The 18477-nt window shown below is 42.6% G+C and overlaps 1 protein-coding gene across 3 annotated transcripts; it reads left to right on the top strand.

Annotated features, from left to right (window-relative positions):
* Nucleotides 1-1432: 1432 nt before the first annotated feature.
* On the top strand, nt 1433-18130 carry TRAF3IP2 (TRAF3 interacting protein 2). 3 transcript variants are annotated; one of them, XM_081000389.1, is made up of 10 exons: nt 1433-1515; nt 2675-2741; nt 4361-5116; nt 8262-8451; nt 9185-9381; nt 10204-10292; nt 11593-11661; nt 14220-14336; nt 16399-16473; nt 17546-18130. In XM_081000389.1, the coding sequence occupies exons 2-10, from the start codon at nt 2726-2728 to the stop codon at nt 17690-17692; spliced, it is 1656 nt and encodes a 551-aa protein (XP_080856515.1). In that variant the 5' UTR covers nt 1433-1515; nt 2675-2725; the 3' UTR covers nt 17693-18130. The 3 variants fall into 3 exon arrangements, with proteins under 3 accessions (XP_080856515.1, XP_080856514.1, XP_080856513.1); XM_081000388.1 differs by lacking the exon at nt 1433-1515 and adding an exon at nt 1583-1767; XM_081000387.1 differs by lacking the exon at nt 1433-1515 and having other exon boundaries at nt 2633-2741.
* Nucleotides 18131-18477: the final 347 nt, after the last annotated feature.

The following is an 18477-nucleotide window of genomic DNA, read 5'->3' as shown; positions in this document are numbered from 1 at the left end:
TTATTATGTTGTGCATTTCAGCCATCAATATGAACTCATCCATGATAAGTTATTAGCTAGTTATTAGCATCTGCTTCTCTTACTACTCATCTACCACATCTTGGAAGCCTGAATGACTGTTATCCATTGGCACAGTCATTTAGTTATCAACATTTCTGTGCCCCTTTCTTTTAGCTAAGGGGAAACTGCTCCCCTGCTTCTGGTGTTTCCTAGTCCTTCAACCACACTGACAGGCCAAATGGAAGACCGCCTCTCTGTCTGGGCCTTTTGCAACTCAGATTTGGAACCACCTACTCACAAGAGCTTGAGTTTTCTGCGAGATCTCTCACTGAAGACCTCCAGAGCAATTTGCAGAAGGAATTTGTGTTGCATATTGTAGTTTTGACAAGGAAGGGAGAGAAAACATAGGAGTTAATAGATCCTAAATTTTGTTAATGCAGGCAATTTTGAGCTAGACTGTTCAAGAGTGTAAGTCAGTATAATGCAAAAACCTATGTTCCCATGCTTTCAAGTATCTGTGCATATGCATGCCTTGAACAGATAATCAGTGCTATAAGTTTTCATAGCAGTGTGTAACTAAGACCGGGGAGACCCTGGGTCAAATCCCCACTTAGCCATGGAAAGCTCACTGGAGAACTTTGGGTTGTTGTGAGGATAAAACAGGGAAGGGAAAGAACCTTGAGCTCCTTGAAGGAAAGGTGAGGTAGAAATGTAATAATAAATTAAATAAACCATAGAACCATAGAATTGCAGAGTTCGAAGGGACCACGAGGATCATCTAGCCCAACCCCCTGCAGTGCAGGAAACCTTTGCCTAAAGTGGGCCTCAAACCCATGACCCTGAGGTTCAGAGTCTCCTGCTCTATTTTTTTTTAACATTGGCACTGCAGCACTATTGTTACTTCCCTGCCACACTGATATGTTCATTGTATATTCAGATGACTTGGGAAGTGGAGGGTTGAAGACCGTATTATAGACAGAGCTCAGAGCTGTTTAAACCAGGATTGAGTTACCGTACTTTTGCTCCAATCCTTTGGAAACAAAAGTCAGAATGAACTTTCCTCAAGCTGAGGATACAGTATGAAAATGTTCTCCTGGGTCTTTTATATTCTCTTCCAACATCCCTGCAATTACAATAAAACCTCACTGTGACCATGAAGCAACAAAGGAAACAAAAAACATTCATTTTAAAAATAAATTGCAGAGTGATTGTCTAGTTGCAGTGTCCATTTGATCTCACTTTCTGCTACTAATGGGTGCTTTTTTCTTTCCATGTATTATTTTGTTCTGCAGTCCTTTGGGAAAGGATGAGATTCAGCCTGATATTTTAGAGGTTAAAGAAGGAAGAGGGGGGACAGGATTGTTCTCTGACCCAGTCAGCAGATCTCCTATTGTATTTCATTTAGGAGTAGATTTTCATCATGCCTGTTTATGTTCCTCCAGAGAGAAATACATTTTTAAGTGATTATTTCTGATGGTGTGGAGGTTACTACAGTTTAAGTCTACAGGACTCTAGGTATGTGCAGGCAGTTTTCAGTGGTTTCTCCTCAGCAGAAACTGAAGAAGTTAAATTGGATTTGTTTCAGTTTTAATATTGAACTTTTCCCTTTATGCAACTGCAAAATGAGTGAGGCTTGAAGGAACACATCAAATCATCTCTACTGGAACACATTATTATTCTTCCAAACTTGGCAAGAAAAAGTAACCATGAATAACATGTGCTTCCTCAAATTAAACGCACAGATTTTTGAACCAGAGAGCTGCACAGGTCAGAATGGAGAAACAAACACTCACTTGTTAGGATCCTAAGTCCTTTAGGTTTTCCCTCTGTGGGTAATAGCAGCTTTGGGAGGGCGCTGGCTTGATTTGGGGCTATAGTGCAAAGGCAAAGGCTTGCACCCTCCCTCTCCTGCATCACCTTCCAATCCAAATCTGCCACCAACTCCATACTTGGACATTCTGTGGCAAATTTATGTAACAAAATGCATCTCTTAACTGTAACTAAAACTTCTAAGGGGTTTAACAAAGAATATTCTCACCTCTACCTAGTTTTATGTGTTTATTGCCTCCATAAAAGAGATGCAATATGGAATTGGAAATTGCTAATTTAGATAAGTCACAAGCTATGAAATTCAGGGTATTTTACCCATACACTCAGAGCCCAAATGGATGCTGTAAAATGAAAACGCAGGAGAGCTAAAGTAGGATGTCCGTAACAAGTATTAACTCTTGGTTCTGAAGTATTATACCATGGAGGACAGTGTGAAACTAAATACATTTTTAGTAGCGGGGGATTTATTATTATTTGTGTATCAGAGACCCTAAAAAGTTTGACAGGTCCTTTGGGAAGGTGTAATAGCTAGAATGGAACTATTTTATAAATAAAATCATAGTGGAAAAAAATGTGTGGTGTGTTGGAGTCAGTCACAAACAATATATTGCATAAATGAACCTTTTATGAACCTATTTTTAGTCAGAACCCACTTTTAAGAAAAAAATAGAAAAAAATAGACCAGAACACCAGGTTCTAAGGAGCCAAACCAACACAGCATCTGTGGTACAGAAGACTGGATAGGAATGCTGCCACTAGACCAAGAATCCATATTGAGACATCAATGTGATCAAGAGTTTTGCTCTGATCCTCAGCTATGATATTTTTGTCTTCCCCTGCGCAGTTGCATCTGCAGTTGGTACATCTATCGACGGATTTCTTAAAAAATATTGAAATGGCGTCCCTAACAGGTTAGTATTTTTGCTTCTCAACTATGCAGAGTTAATTTAATTCTTCAAAAGCCATTCAACCAGTGATGATAAAATGCATCGTAATCTCTTGGCTGTCTAATCACGAATCACATCAGAGATGGGTAAACAGTGTGCTGCTTGCTGTGAAAAATTATCCTTGAAAGAATGCCAAATGCCTTCCAACACCGGCATAAAAACACACATCTCACCTGGAGACAGGGGCAAAGGGTTGGGTATGAAACAAAAAGATTGGGGGTGAGGGGCCATTCAATGTGGCTTGTGCCCAACTTAATTCTGCTTGCAGGTATCTGAGCATAGAATCATAGAATTGTAGAGCTGGAAGGGATCATCTAGTTCAGGGGTCAGCAAACTTTTTCAGGAGGGGACCGGTCCACTGTCCCTCAGACCTTGGGGGGGCTAGACCTACCCTCTCCCGAAAGCATCCCCCCCTCCCGAAAGCACCCCCTCGAAGGACCCCCATCTCCCGAAAGGACCCCCTGCTGCTGCCACTCATGCCACCACTGCTGCCTCATCTTTGGCAGCATCTCTGTCCTCTTCCTCAGCAAGGGATCTGCGAGGTGCAGAGCCCAAGCCGCTGGCCTGGGCGGTGGAGGCAGCTTCCCTGCCGCCGCTGCTTCCTCCCGCTCGGCTCTTGGCCATACGTGGCTGCCTCAGTGAGAAGGAAGGGGCGTCACCCAGAGGCATCTCCAGCTTCAGATTGGCTGCAGAAGCTGCGCCAGCATCACAGAAGTCAGTCCCCACGCAGCAAGGCTTCTGCACCGGGCCGGTTTAGCGCAAGGACTGACCAAGCGGGTGGCAGGGTCCGCAAGGTTTGCGGATCGGATTAACGAGCCCGGTGGGCCACATCTGGCCCCCGGGCCTTAGTTTGCCAACCCCGATGTAGTTCAACTCCCTGCAATGCAGGAATATCTAGCTGTCCCATATAGTCTCCTGGTATGCCCCACGGAGGACCTTACGGTCTGCAAATAATAACACCTTGGAGGTCCCGGGCCTCAAAGAGATTAGAGTGGCCTCAACCAGGGCCAAGGCCTTTTCAGCTGTGGCCCTGGCCTGGTGGAATGCTCTATCACAAGAGACCAGGGCCCTGCAGGATCTGACATCTTTCCTGCAAGACGGAGCTGTTCCGCCAGGCCTTTGGCCAGGGTCCAGTCTGACTCCCCCTTTCTCCTTATAAGAACTTGCATGAAAGTGGTCCCCCAACTTTTCTCACAGGCTCATACAAGATCAGTATAAACAGTTAGGCCTGGTGAGCATTTAAGGTCCCCATCCCTAATTTGCAGGTTACCATCTGATTGGATTTCACTTTGATTCTGATTTGATTTTAGGATGTATTTTAATTGATTGATTGCTTTTATGGTAATATGTTAAATATTTGATGTTAACCGCTCTGAGCCTGGTTTTGGCCGGGGAGGGCGTGGTATAAATAAATTTAGTAGTAGTAGTAGTATGGGGATTGAACTTGCAACCTTGGCATTATCAACACCATGTTCTAACCAACTGAGCTATCCAAGTTGTTCACAAGGTCAAACATCATTGCTTGTATTTTATGCATAACAAATCAATAGACACTTTATACTGTATTTCTTTTCTGTTTTTAGGTGCTGCGATGGGTCGAAGTATACCAGTTGAACATGATGAAACTGGAGATTGGTCGCCATTTCCAGAGCATTCACTGGAAGAGGCTTTGGACCCTTCTGGTGAAAATATAGAGAACTTGGTGCCCATAGGATCTTATCCATCTCAAATGGCTTCTCATTCATTGACTAGGCAATCATGTTTCTGCAAGCACCTTAATCGTGTGGGTTATAATAATGCTGATCTGGAAGCGTCTAACCACAATCACCTGCAACGATGCCAGGATTCTAGAAGGGAGATACCTCCTGGTCCATTCACTGAATCAACAACTTCATCAGAACTTCATATTTTAGCTATAGACAAAAGGAACCAGCTGCTGAGGTCTAGGCCTTCAGCTGATTCTCCTGACACTGGACACAATTCTAGTGGTCTGCAACAAAGCTCATCTGACATTTACCAAAATTCATCTGGTGAAAGTCAGGAGAATGCAAATCTAAACCAAACTCAATGTAATAGACCACCAGTAGACCTACGAACAGAAGATGCAGGATATGATTCTCAGCCTCTGGATCTTATGGGCATCAGGCAGCTAGAACCTCCATTGCCACTTACTTCCGTTTTTAACCTCCAAGACCTTCCAAGGCCTCTGATGTCCAGAGAGTTACCGCAGATGGACCCTCAGCCATATCCTGTGTTCCCACAACTGGACCATCCTTCCCCACAATCTCAGTGGCATCCTAGATACTACATTCCTGGGGATTTACATTGCCAGAATCCATGTAAGTTAACTGGTCAGGTATTCAGAATACTTTTTTTCTTAAATAGCTTAGAGAATTTTGCACAGTTTTTCCAGCTATATTTAATCATAAGAAACGTGTGCTTCTGGCTTCTAGCATTTCTTGCCATCCACTTTTATGTTTGCAGTTCTTAGCTATACCAGTGACCTCATAAAGGCTGGGGATTCCATTCAACAAATCAGCTGCGCAGTTCAGATGTTTACACTTCTGAACGAGAAATCTTCTGATCTAATCCTCACATTTTGTGATCTGGCACTTGCCTTTCTCTACTATAACTTCCTGTCCTGATAATATTATGTTTCCCTTTTTCATTCTTTAATCACTTCCATCATTTTTCTCCTTGCTTTCTGCCAGAATGTGAAGATTCAATAGTTTCCTCTCCTATTATCAACTTGCTAAAACTAGACTAAGGGTATGCATCAACTCTGTATGTACCCAAAATTACAAGGCAAATCAGGGTGATTTGGGGAAGGTTCTCACATTTCTGATTGCACCATTAAATGCCTTCTCCTATGGAGAGATCTCTAACATATCCCCAAAAATCTGTGGTAGGAAGTGTCTCCTCCCCCACTGACCCTTGGAGTAACAAGGGCCTTACTAGGGGTGATATTTCCTCTACCAACCCAGTCCTTCCTGGCAATTAATGCTAACTTTCCACCCCTCCTTCCCCTGAGCAAATCAGTTTAGAGATTTCTTTCCCTCAACACCCCTGCCTTCCCTCAGTTCCCAGATTCATGCTGTACTGCAGAAATTGCAATGGCTATGTTTAGGGGAGGAAACATGAAAGGTGCCCTGCTCCTGCATTAAAACCCCTATGGGTATCTGCCTACAGTTTATCAGGCTCCACACTCTGGAGGGGCTGCAAGTTTCATTCACTTCTGTGAAAAGTTATAGCTGTTTTTAGATTCCCTGTTAGAGTGAATTTACCCACCTCACTGTGCCTCATCTTCCCTGGGGGTCTTATGGCTTTTATAGCCATCTGCCAATGTTGTTACCTGACAGATAGTTGGATGCTATGTCCTCTTTCGTGTCGTCCCTGCATTCTGGCACCCTGATGCTTCTGACTAGAAGCAATCCCACCACGGGCCCATAATGTGCCACGTTCTTGCGCAAAGCTGCACTAGATGAAGATTTCCATGACGAGAAATGATGATACAGTGGTACCTTGGGTTACAGACGCTTCAGGTTACAGACTCTGCTAACCCAGAAATAGTACCTCGGGTTAAGAACTTTACTTCAGGATGAGAACAGAAATCGTGCGGCGGCGGCGCAGTGGCAGTGGGAGGCCCCATTAGCTAAAGTGGTACTTCGGGTTAAGAACAGTTTCAGGTTAAGAACGGACCTCCGGAACGAATTAAGTTCTTAACCCGAGGTACCACTGTATTCGAGAAGATATAAGTGATAATTAGGAGGATAGTTGAAAATGCACAGGAATCCCCAGGCCTGGGACAGTCTGGTTTATTGTGCCTTTCCATGGAAGTGTTCAAAGTTTGAGCCACTATCACATCAGATTTGATCACCCCACTTTCCATGCTAAGAAGACAAAAATTACTTGCTAAATGGACCCAGACTACACCGCCCCCTCATTTCTCACCCTGTTAAATATATACTAGTTTAACAGTGCTACTTGAACAACACTTTCTTTATAACATGAGCCATTATGTAATTTGAGCCATATTTCAAGAACCTCCCCCCACCCCACAAAAACCCCAAACCAACATACTTGTTCAGAGCTGGAGGCAGTATTTTGCTTACTAACTTCCTATCTTCTATGAGGCATAAAATGGCTTCCTGACAGCTTTTCACATTTCCAATGATTACTGGGCAATCATCGCTCACAATAGGGTTTTGTACTTAATGTGTTCTAATGTGCACCTTCTAGACAGAAACAATCTAGTGTGCTGTGCTCCCAGGCAGCCATCTAGCCAGGGCATCTGCTCTTTCATATTCATAATAGACTCAGCACTGCATTTCAGCTGCATTCTCTCAATGATAATGCCTTCTGAAATGAATGTTACTTTTGCAAGGGAGTTCCTAGTATTCAAATCACAGGTATGTGATTGCTGGAGGTGAAACCAGCTCATATTCCCATGGAAGGAAGGGCAAGATAAATTGCTGGAGCTGGAGCATTCCTAGTTCTTGCATTTCCGTCACGAGTCTTGTAGCTTTTTGAGTTTATGATCACACCAAAGTGAAGCACTTTGAAGCACTTTGAGACTTTGTTCATTTCAATGAGTTAACATGGTCTCTAAGGTCGCAATCCTCCACACACTGATCTAGAAGTAAGCCTCATTTATTTATTTGTTTATTTCCAACATTTGTTTCCCACTTTTCTACAACTCATAATCAAACTGGATTATAGTAATCAATCAAAAAATCAAATGCTTCCTTTGGTGTCAATATGCAAAGGGTTGCCCTGTTCCTCTATCCTATTCATTAGTTTGCTGAAAGAGTGCTTAATTTGGCCAGGTGTTTTCTTAAAATCTAAAACCGTAAGAAAACCATGAAAAATACAAAACACAATCTATCTACAACTAACCAATTTTAAATCTATTGATTTCAGTGGGACGGTGAAGCACATGCTTAAATCTCTAGTATAAATGCTTGACTTTGGCTGAATTGTGCCCAAGGTTTTCAAGGAGAGAAACCTGATTGCACTGTGAACTTAAACAAAAACAACCCTCCAGTATTGATGCTCATAATTTTATTTCACACCATTTTAGTCTGTTCACAACACTGGCAATTTTCTTAACTGTCAAGATTCTCAATTCCAAATCTGCCATATCTTCCAGAGTGAGGCAACATACTGCTAACCGTTTCTGGAAGTAAAAAAGTGGATCATTCCCATTAGGTATACTGTGAACCTATTTCCATCACTCAACTAGTGAAGCGAACTTTACGGTCTGCCACTACATCATGGGCATCACCTTCAGCAAATTGGAAGTTCTGCTTAAAGTGACAGAGACCATTTTCTAGTACACAATTTCATGCTTAAGCCTATCGATTCTAGTGGGTGCAATGTGCTAAACTTGTAGTTTGATCATATTCATTAGCTGTTTTGTTAAATTCTGTTGTTCAAAGGTGACTTAACTATGCAGTGGCTCAAGTTTTCCTTTTCTACTCTTAGATGGGCAAACACGCTATCGACACTTCGCACATCCACCTCAACCACGGCTTCCTGTTCCTGGCCCTTGTGTAAGAGCCATCCATCCTGGCCGGCAAATAATCCCAAATTATTCCAGTCCTCCTTCTCCTAAATGCAATGAAGAAAGGCTCCCTGAGAGAGAGAGCTCTTCTGGAGAATTTCAAAGATTGTAGTAAGTTTGTCCTGAGATTCATTGGAAAATTTCAGCTGCAAGAAGCTGGCGGAAGCTAACGCAAGCTTTTCAGAGACTGTCTTGACTGTGGCAGTGGTGCTATTGGTATGCATAAGGTGTTGTTTTAACTGTGGCAGCTAAAGTAGGTCTAAACAGCCTTCCCCAATCAGGTGCCTTTCCAACATTTTGGAATACAGCTCCCATAATCCCTGATCACTGACTGTGCTAGCTGGAGCTGGTATAAAGGCCTGGGTGATTTACAGTACCAGACTGCTTTTACACCACACAGAGAGGGTTTTTCAGAATGCCGAGTACGTTTATCTCTTTTTTGCTACATTTATAACCCAGTTTTTGGCCAATGCACTGCAGGAACTTTGCAATTTAAGGTATTAGAACAAGCAAAATTAAAAGCTAAAATAATGAAGCACTGGCCACAGAATTCTTTTAGACCTCTGGCACATGCTCCCTGCCCTGGGCTTATTGTGGGGCTCGTGGATCTTTAAGCAGCCTCTGGAAAGATACTGGAGGGCCTCCTAGAGAGACTCTCTTAGGCTATTTGTGATCTCTTCAGGAGCTGACAGCATGAGATCAGTCATGCATTGAGCCACCTTTTTATTGCTAAAGTGACTTTTTCATAAAAGGAAAATTTTCTCATTAAAAACAGGCCTCACACATGTGCTGTTAGAATCAGCAGCTTTTAACATTTTATAATGACTCTTCATGTTTTTCCTAGTGGCCAGTTTCAGAACCAACTACTGCATGGTGGAGCATCATCCAAGGCTTATGGCGCTCATGAGGACATCTATAGGTGCCCTCCTGATTCCATGGCTCAGCCTAATGGCCCACAATGCCCAGCTGCCATTCCAAGGCCTCCAAGTAATTTTGCAGTCAGGGGAACACTGAGGACAAGTAATTTGCCAGAAGAGCTGCGTAAGTCCTGCCCCCCACCGCCATGTTTGGAAAATTGTGTATAAAGCCAAAGCATTGGTTAGTGAAGAAAGTGGATGGCCCAGTCCTAGCAGGATCATACATACATAGAACCACACTCTCCTGCTGATTGTAGCAACTTCTAGTGCTGCCTCAGCCTAACAGCAGATAACACCAGGGCATGGCCTTTTAAAATTGGTTTCTTCTAGTTGTCCTGGAAGTGGAACTTTTTCACCAGAAGCCCAGCTATATCCTTAAAGGGCCTGAAACTATTCCAGGTGGAGACTGCCTGGATACAACTCTGCTAGGCTTGGGGTTCAAAGTAGCATGCAGTTCAAAGTACTAGGCAGGCACCATGCAATTAATCTGGAGAACAGACAGCTAGAAGGATTAGGAGGAAGTGCCTGGAGGAGGAAGTGATATTTTCGTGGCTTATAACAGTCGTATTTATGAACTTTAATTTTTTTTAACGTTAGGGTCCAGGAATCATTAGGTGGTTGGAGAAGGAGCATTTTCCATTGAAAGTGTCATATACTCTGAGGGTTTCTGCTTTTCAGAGCAGGGACATGGGCCATATTAAAGGTATTCTAGAGGTCTCTAATGGAGATGCCTAGCATGATCACAAGACACTGAGCCAGTTCAGCTCCATTGTACAAATAATAATCAACCCAGTCAGATGGGTGGAGTAGAAGTAATAAATTATTATGACTATTATCTAAATCAAACAAGATAGAGCTTATTGTCTGCTCTGTGCTAGTATAACAAAGAAAAGGCAAGCACTTTTTTCCCTAGTACTTTGAACAATACTTTGATCATCTCTCTTAGGTAAAGTCTTCATAACCTACTCTGTGGACACAGCTGAGGAGGTCATGAAATTTGTGAACTTTTTGTTTGTAAATGGATTTCAGACAGCTGTAAGTACTCTATTCTGGAAGGGTGTTTCCCTTTGCTGGAATTCAATCAAGAATGTGTGAAATTGGTTGTCTATATCTTTAAAGCTTTGTCTTCCTTTTTAATGTTCCTGCCTGCGTTGATGAATCTTGTATGCAGTGGCATGTACTCAAACCCTAAATATATGAATGAGGGGGGAAGAGGCTTAGGTGGTGTATTTGAAATTCCAACGCAAAGTTTATGTAATACACTAAAGTGGAGTAAGGTTGTACTGACAATCCTTTGGAACATTGAAACTGTTTCTACATCACCTGTACAACACAAGCTTATGCAGTTTTGCTTGGAAGCAAGTCACACTGTGTTCAATAGGGCTTCAGGGCAAGTGTGGATAGGGTTGTATTTTCCCTCAAGGTCACTGAAGGAGTTCAAGGTTAAACAGGGGTCTAAACTTTGCATCACAGCCCAAACCCCAGTCAGTGAACTGTCTTGGAATACAAGAATCCTACACAACAGCACAGGGGACAAGATGGAATGACCTCACAAACTCTGAATAATTCCTCTTTTTTCTAGAGGGGGAAAGGTGTGATTCTTTGCCACTTTTGACAAATTGGGGTTCAATCTTGCAGAATACTAGGCAAGGTGATATGGAGCCATGGCTCAATGTTGCTAAAGACCATGGAGGGGAAGGCAGATGGTGGAAACTGAAACAAAGGATTGGATGGAATCAGAGGAAGACAGTACAGAGTCAATAATGCAGTAGTACAGAAGAACATTTTTGAAGCAGGAGGAGGAGCAGGAGGTCCAGAACAAAACCATTAAAATACACCAAAAGTGTATACGGTTTTTGCAGAATACACCTGCTGTCAAAGACCCATCTGGAGTCGGCCTCAGGTGACAGAAGGGGAAAATAATTAGCTGAGGTCCCTGGAGATTCCTTGTCAGCTGTGATATTGCTAGCAGAAACTTACCAAGCTGCAGAAATGCCCTGGCTCTTTGTGAATAGAGAGCCTTGTTAGACTATGTACACTTGCACCTCAACTTTTGAACTGGGAAACTACACATTGAGGGTATTATGCCTTCAAAGCACATCCAATAAACTTTTAAAGAGCATGGCTTCCCCCAAAGCATCCTGGGAACTGTAGTTTAAGGTTGCAGGGAATTGTAGCTTTGTGAAGAATAAACTACACTTCCCAGGATTTGAGGGAAGTCATACGCCTTCAATATGCATTGAAGAGATACTTTGTGAATCTTCTTTGTTTTGATGGAAATATTTGCCTCTGCTCACAGAGCTGAAGAAATGTTAATATTTTCCCGTTCTTATAGATTGATATATTTGAGGACACAGTTCGAGGTATTGACATTATCAAGTGGATGGAACGCTACCTGAGTGATGTAAGTAAAGGGGGGAAAGGTGGTTCTTGTAGAAGCATTTTCCACAGGCAGCTCAAAGACAGTTTTGGGCATAGGAAGCTCAATGGCAATCCTTAAGGAATCAGTCCTTAAGACAATACTGGTAAGAACCCAGGACTGAAACAGAAGCATCTCCTGCCCCCCTTGTGACTTAATTATTCATGTTGTTCCTACCCTTGCCTCCCCACCCATTCTGTCTAATTTAAAATGTGAGCCTTCTGAGATAGGAGAACTTGGCTTTCATAGATCTGTAAAATGCCTGTGTTAGCTACATATTTATTTGTTTAGGTTTTTAAAAGTTGCATGCAGAAGCAAAAACATTTGTGTTTTTAGCTTATAAATGCAAACAAAATAAAATACATCAGGCCTTTTCAAGCATTCCAAATACGTGGGGAAGGAGGGGGGCTTATGCCAGCCATGCCCCAACATCTTTGTGGGTGCGCTTTCTATGTCCATTGCACACCCCACCCCAATCTTCTCAGGAAGTCTGAAAAAAGTTTGTAAACACTTTCCATTTCCAAATCTCCTCATGATAGGGAACACTATGCATTTTGGAACACTGGTTGACATAGAGGCTTTGCATAGAAGATACTGCTAAGTATTTTAGGATCACAAACGAAAGAGCACAATCCTAAGCATATCTGCTCAGAGGTAAAGTTCTACTGAATTTAGGGAGGCTTACTCCTGGCAAAATGGAGTTTAGGCTTGCAGTCTAAAGCATTTGGGGAAGGAGGACCTACATAAGATTAAAATAACTGTTGACAAGCTGTGTGCATTCCACAATGACATTGTGTTAGCGCTAAGTGTACAGCTGAAGGCAGAATTGTGCCTTCGCTTTAATTATTTAAAAATAAACAAGTTCTTTCCAGGGGGCCCAAACCGTGAAAACAGGCTCAAAAATGTTTCAGCAAGGTGAATTGGCTGCTCATGGGTGGGTGTGTGGGTGTGTATGAACAAAATTCAGTTAAAATCCTCATTATACCTCTTCAAATGAAAAGTAAAACTTAATCAAGACACAATTTGAAGCTGGTGGGGCACAGCTGCTATGCTAGCTTCCCAGCAGTGAGCCGCTACTGCTTACCTGGACGGGGAGGTGGCAGAAACGACAGCATGGCGACTCACCTGCCAAGAAGCTGGTGTTGTGGGTCTGACCCACCTGGCAAACTGCTTCTGGACACAGCAATTAAAGCACAGACTGAAAAAGCTCTTACGGGTTCTTTTTAAAAATCACCAGTGACAAGGGTGGGCATATTAACTTCCTGTAGAAGGGCATTCTGTAAATACGGGAGCCTCACTGAAAAGGCCATGTCCTTAGTTGCTGTTCATCTTCTTAGTGGACCAGGCAGTAGGGCCTATGGGGCTGATCTTCATGCTCAGGCAGGCTCGTTGTCAGGAGCTGGAGTCTGGTGCAGGTCAGCAATAAAACAATAAAGCACCTGATGTCAGTGAAGTTAACTCTTTATTCAAAGAAATAAAACAGCTCTGTCCTAGTGATCCAGGCAACTCTTCCAAGTAGGTCTTCCCTCAATGGGGCATTTGTGAGGAATGAAGGTCCCTGCCTTCCCTCTGCTCTCTAAGGCTCTTCCCCTGGTTCCTTCCCCAGCAGCCTAAGGCTCCTTCATCTTGTCTCTCATTGCTCTACCCTCTTCATTCCTCTGTGTGTTCTGGGAGACCAGGAGGTGGGAAGCTGGTCACAGCAGGAGGGGGAGAGTTCCTGGATTCTTATGCAGCCTGCCTCATCTCTGTCTCCTGGTCCCCATCCTCTCCAGCCTCCACTTCCACCTCTAAGTCTGGACTGCCTGCTGCCACAGCCTCTTCCTGCTCACTAAACCATGTGGCCTCTTCAGCTTCCGACACCTCCTCCTCCCAGTGTGATCCCTCTTTTTCCTCTGACCACATTTGTTGTCCCACCACCAATTCCCTGGCTCTGAGCCCTCTTCTTCCTGGGGGTTCCCTTGCCTCCTTTAGGTCATTCTAAATGGTTTAGGACTTTAAAAGATGAAACCAGCACTTTATATTTGGTCTGGAAACAAACAGGCAGGCAGCATAACCAGAAGACAATAGGTACAAAACAGAAACAAAAGTAAGGATATTTATTAATGGTCACAATTTTATACAGGTCACAAATCATGGTCTATTTGAGCATAGAATTCAGATTCTCCTGAAATAGGGGACATATTCTACCAGAAAGAGTGATAGAGTTTCAGTTAATAAACAGTAATGGTGTATTGTTTATGCATACATTATTTTTAGATTTATGTTTCTGGAAGATAACCTGGTCAATGCTAAAATGTATTTTTTTCCCCCTCTCCATTTTAAAGTATGTTAAAATTTACTAGCGGAGAGAGAGCCTGGAAATCTGGTATGAGGAAATACAGTGAGCAGAGATTAGTTTTGCTTCATTGCCAAAATGCACTGGATTGTCTTATGCTTCCAGAGAACATCAGATCACGTATAATACAAACTGGCAGGTTTCCAAGCTGCTCTGCCCAACCACACTGCATTTTACAATTTCATAAAAGCGTCTTTCTCCCTGACAGAAGACAGTGATGATAATCATAGCAATCAGTCCAAAATACAAACAGGATGTTGAAGGGGCTGAATCCCAGCTGGACGAGGATGAGCATGGCTTACATACTAAGTATATCCACAGGATGGTAAGTGAGGACATGTGCTTGCCGTTTCAAAAGAGGTCTGCAGCTTCCCTTCTCCCAAAGAACCGCCCTTTGTGTCTTGTCCTTCATCAGTCCTGCAGTTAAGTGCCGCTTTGTTGGTGTTCCCTGTTAGTACTGAGTGTTTTTTAGAAGCAGTGCTACTTGCGACTGCTCAGAAGTTCTGTTTGAGATAAATGTATATGACTAGCTGCTTGACTTTCTTTATGGCTTTTGCAGCCTGTTTAAATCCCTTTATACCCTTTCCCCAAGTCCCTTAATATGAGCTTATCTCATGCCTGCACTTCCTCATACAGATTCACTCCAGAAAGAGATGGGAATCCACAAACAACAGTAAATCTGACTGCCTGACCTATGAAAATAAGCATGGGGCAGGCGGGGAAGGAAATTCCCATCTGAGCTAGTGTATTCTCTGTCTCCGTGCATTTGATCTGTTCTCCCTTATGGCCCTCCCATTGCCACAGAAACTCAGCTTGCTCACACCCTCACAAAGTCTCTCTAGAGTTTCTTCTGATCGGATCAAATAAGCTGCCAACAAATTTCAGCTGGGAGATAAGTACAGTAATAAGTAAAAGAACATCCACCAGTGAATCAGACTTCTTCATGTGACACAAAAACATAGGGCCAGACTGTGAAAAAGTAGCACAAGTCTTGTTAGGGAAAGGCATAATTTCTTCAAACATTGTTACAATGAACACTCCTAACAGGAGAAAAAGCTTCCTGATTTAGAATCATAGAATTGCAGAGTTGGAAGGGACCCCGCGGATCATCTAGTCCAACTCCCTGCCATGCAGGAATATGTATGTGGCCTGTATATGTATTGAACCCGCAACCTTGGCATTATCAGCACCATGTTGTAACCAACTGAGCTGGGCAAAAGTTTCAATAGTGTCTGTGGACTTTATCCAACATGAGTCCACTTTGATTAGAACCACTGTAATTAATGGACAATACTAACTTAGGTCCATTAATTTCGGTCTACTGTATAATGCAGCTGGATAGAACCTAGTGAGTTTCTTTCTTCCAACATTGCTTTGCATCAACATAGGATCATTTTTGATGAAGGGCTGTATAGAAATGTAATCAATCAATCAAAAGGCACAGTTCAGCAAAAGCGATGTAAGCCTAAGTCATATTCCACTGCTTTCAGTAGGACTTCGTTGTGATTAATTATGGCTGGTGATTTAAGATTGACCAGACTCTTCACCCAGATACCCAACTGGTATTTGCAATATCTAAAATTTGTGATATCTATATCTTCAGGCAGCACACAAGGAAGGGACAGTGGGGAGCTCAGATCCTGATACAATTTCTGAGCTATAAGTCAAGCACCTCTTTCTTTTCTTCATGATACTCATTTGAAACATGGGAAGTAGCTTGGAGAACCAACTTACAAGCCTAGTGTCCCTGGTTTCACCAAAGCCTAGGAAACATCTGTGTGTGCACAGCAGGTCCTGAGCATCAGTTGTTACTAATCCAGATTCATTTCAGACCAGAGATGGACTCTAGGGGGCTCGGAAATCAATCTGAATTGAATTAGGACAGGGGGAATTAAACCCCTAAGCTGGTCAAAAGTCCAGGTTATTTCAGAAATCAAATACAATTCTATTCTGTATTGTTGTCAACAAAACACATGTTTTGTAGTAAGGAACTGATTAATTTTCTTTTTTATATTATTTAAAACACATACACACAGATTTAGATATCATTTTCTAGTATACCTAAACAGCAGATGAGAAAATACAATTCAACATAGTGTTAGGGGTCTTCAGTCAAGAATATGCATCAATGGGTTGCCTGCACACTGCGACAAATGTACTTGCAATGTGGAGGTGAGGGGGAAAGGGGAACAAGACACAATTTTGCCACCTCCAAATATGTGACTGGCACTGAGAATGCTGAGCAGGGCAGGGCATGTGAAGCATAACCACTGGATTCAGGAAGACAAGTTGAGCAGGAATGGGCTCCAGCACAAAGAATGGTTGGAGGATAAGAATGCATAACTCTTACAATTATATTTGGGCTAATGTTGTTTTTCATATTTTAGATGCAAATTGAGTTTATACAGCAAGGAAGCATGAACTTTAGATTCATTCCTGTGCTTTTCCCAAATGCAAAAAAGGTAAAGAAAACTGATCAATAATGCTATTTTTTTTTTCTTTTTACAACCCGAGACAAAAACCTTCAAAAGCCTTTTTTGAATGTTGAATAAAATCATGTTAGTATTTGAAGTGGCACCTTAGACAAATGCTTCATAACCTTTTTAGATAAAGGTCTAGTTTGATTTCAGTAGTGTGCTTTTTATTCAGTGTGACTGGCACAATTTATCCTGTTTTGATGGAATATACCCATTGTTTCTATTTCCCCTCTTTGAACTTATATATGAGGTAGCTTTGAACCCCTCTGCTCAATATAGTACCAAACACCTGTTTGATGAGCAGCTGTGGAGAGACCTTACATGCAGTTGTGTTCATGCAGCCTGCTGGTCCTGTCAAAGATAGGTAGCAATCTCACAGCAGTCTTTAGAAAAGGAACAGAGCAAACTGCCTTTGTCCCCATCTTTGTGCCATACGGGGAAATCTCACAACCAAGTATCAACTCTTTCCCAATTTCCTCTTCCCAAATCCCACTGAGATGATCAGGCTGTAGGAATGCTGTTTTCTCCAACCATTTGGATTAGTGGGGATCCACTGCCGGGGGGGGAGGGGTCAGCAGTCTCCTCAAGTGTGATTACGGGAGAAGTTATCACTTACTACAAGATCCTCTTTCTCCATGGAACTTTGCTTGCCTCCTCGGGGTGCCTTCCTCACTTGGAGGGGAGGTTCTGCTATAAATGAATGTGGTGATGTAAAATAATTTCCATTGTCCCTCAGTTGGAAGGCTGGGGAGTGCATTTTGGGACTGTGTCTACTTTATGTCAGTTAAAGAGCATTAAAACTAAGTGATGGTTAATGCCACAATGTGCTGACAGCAATGTTTCACACAGGTGATTTCTACAATGAATTATTCAAATTGCACCATAAGCTGAGAGGGGACCCAAAGCATGACTAATTGCTTGTGTTTTGGCAAAGGTGCTTAAGAAAGGGAGGGAGGGGAAGGTATATGCCTGTGACTGTGATGCCTTCAGGTTTCTGAAAAGCTGAAATACAGAACGGAATTTAATATAGCTGCCTTCCACCCTCCCTCCCCCACAGGAGCATGTGCCTACCTGGCTTCAGAACACTCACATCTACAATTGGCCCCAAAATAAAAAGAACATTCTGTTGCGGTTGCTGAGAGAAGAGGAATATGTTGCTCCTCCGATAGGACCTTTGCCCACTCTCCAGGTTGTGCCTTTATGAATGTCCATTAAAGTGCATATGAAGCAATCGTTGTATAACTGTTGGCTGGCAGCCAGGGTTTTCCTGGCTTCCCCTTCTAGGGTGATGAACAGCATGTGCACACAGACATACACACTAGAATTGTCTTGGGTTAATGCAAGCCCATGTGTTTTCTTTTATTCTGAATGTTTCCTTCTGCAACTGATCAGGCACGTTGCTTCCCTGGCAATATTTAAACAAACTGCAAATGGAAATAATGTCTCATCGCTTTGTCTTCTAGCAACTTGCTTTCGAAGTCTGCGGCACAGCCAGTTAGTACAGTGAGTGGCACTGTAATAAGCAAAACAATTGCATTCCTGTTTCCTCTGGGTTCCTTTTATTATTGGCCAGCTGTTCTTGCATTGTGCAATGGTCTCCTGCAGTCATTTCACATACACAATAAAACTGTGGTCTTTCGTATGGATTGCTATCGTTCTCACTGTAGAGAAAGACACGAGTGTTTCAACAGTTTAATTGTGGGTAAACACAGACATTAACCCCCTCCCCAAGGTTAATGGGTCTCTCTCTCTCTCTCTTTGTGTGTGTGTGTGTAATCTTTTTCATACATCATGGAGTTTTCTTTGCTGGTTTGGCTGTGAACCATAGCATAATGATTTTATGCTGGATTCGGGCAGCATAAACTGTTAAATGCAGGTCAAGCACCATCTGTGCTCTATTTGAATACCCTACCACTTATTAGGGTAGAGCTGCACATTACACTTGACATGCAGCTACTCCCCCAAACAGCATCCCCTAATGTCAGTCTC

This window comes from Podarcis pityusensis (genome assembly GCF_964106645.2).
Source record: "Podarcis pityusensis genome assembly, chromosome: 3".
In the NCBI taxonomy this organism is placed as follows: Eukaryota; Metazoa; Chordata; class Lepidosauria; order Squamata; family Lacertidae; genus Podarcis; species Podarcis pityusensis.
The sequence above is the reverse complement of the archived record's forward strand: the minus strand, read 5'-3'. Positions and strand labels throughout refer to the sequence as shown.

Coding starts and splice junctions, on each gene's coding strand:
- TRAF3IP2 (XM_081000387.1), top strand. CDS start 2,648: ATGATATTTTTGTCTTCCCCTGCGCAGTTGCATCTGCAGTTGGTACAT. Junction 8,452..9,184: donor GGAGAATTTCAAAGATTGTA/GTAAGTTTGTCC, acceptor TGTTTTTCCTAG/TGGCCAGTTTCAGAACCAAC. Junction 16,474..17,545: donor TTTTCCCAAATGCAAAAAAG/GTAAAGAAAACT, acceptor CCTCCCCCACAG/GAGCATGTGCCTACCTGGCT.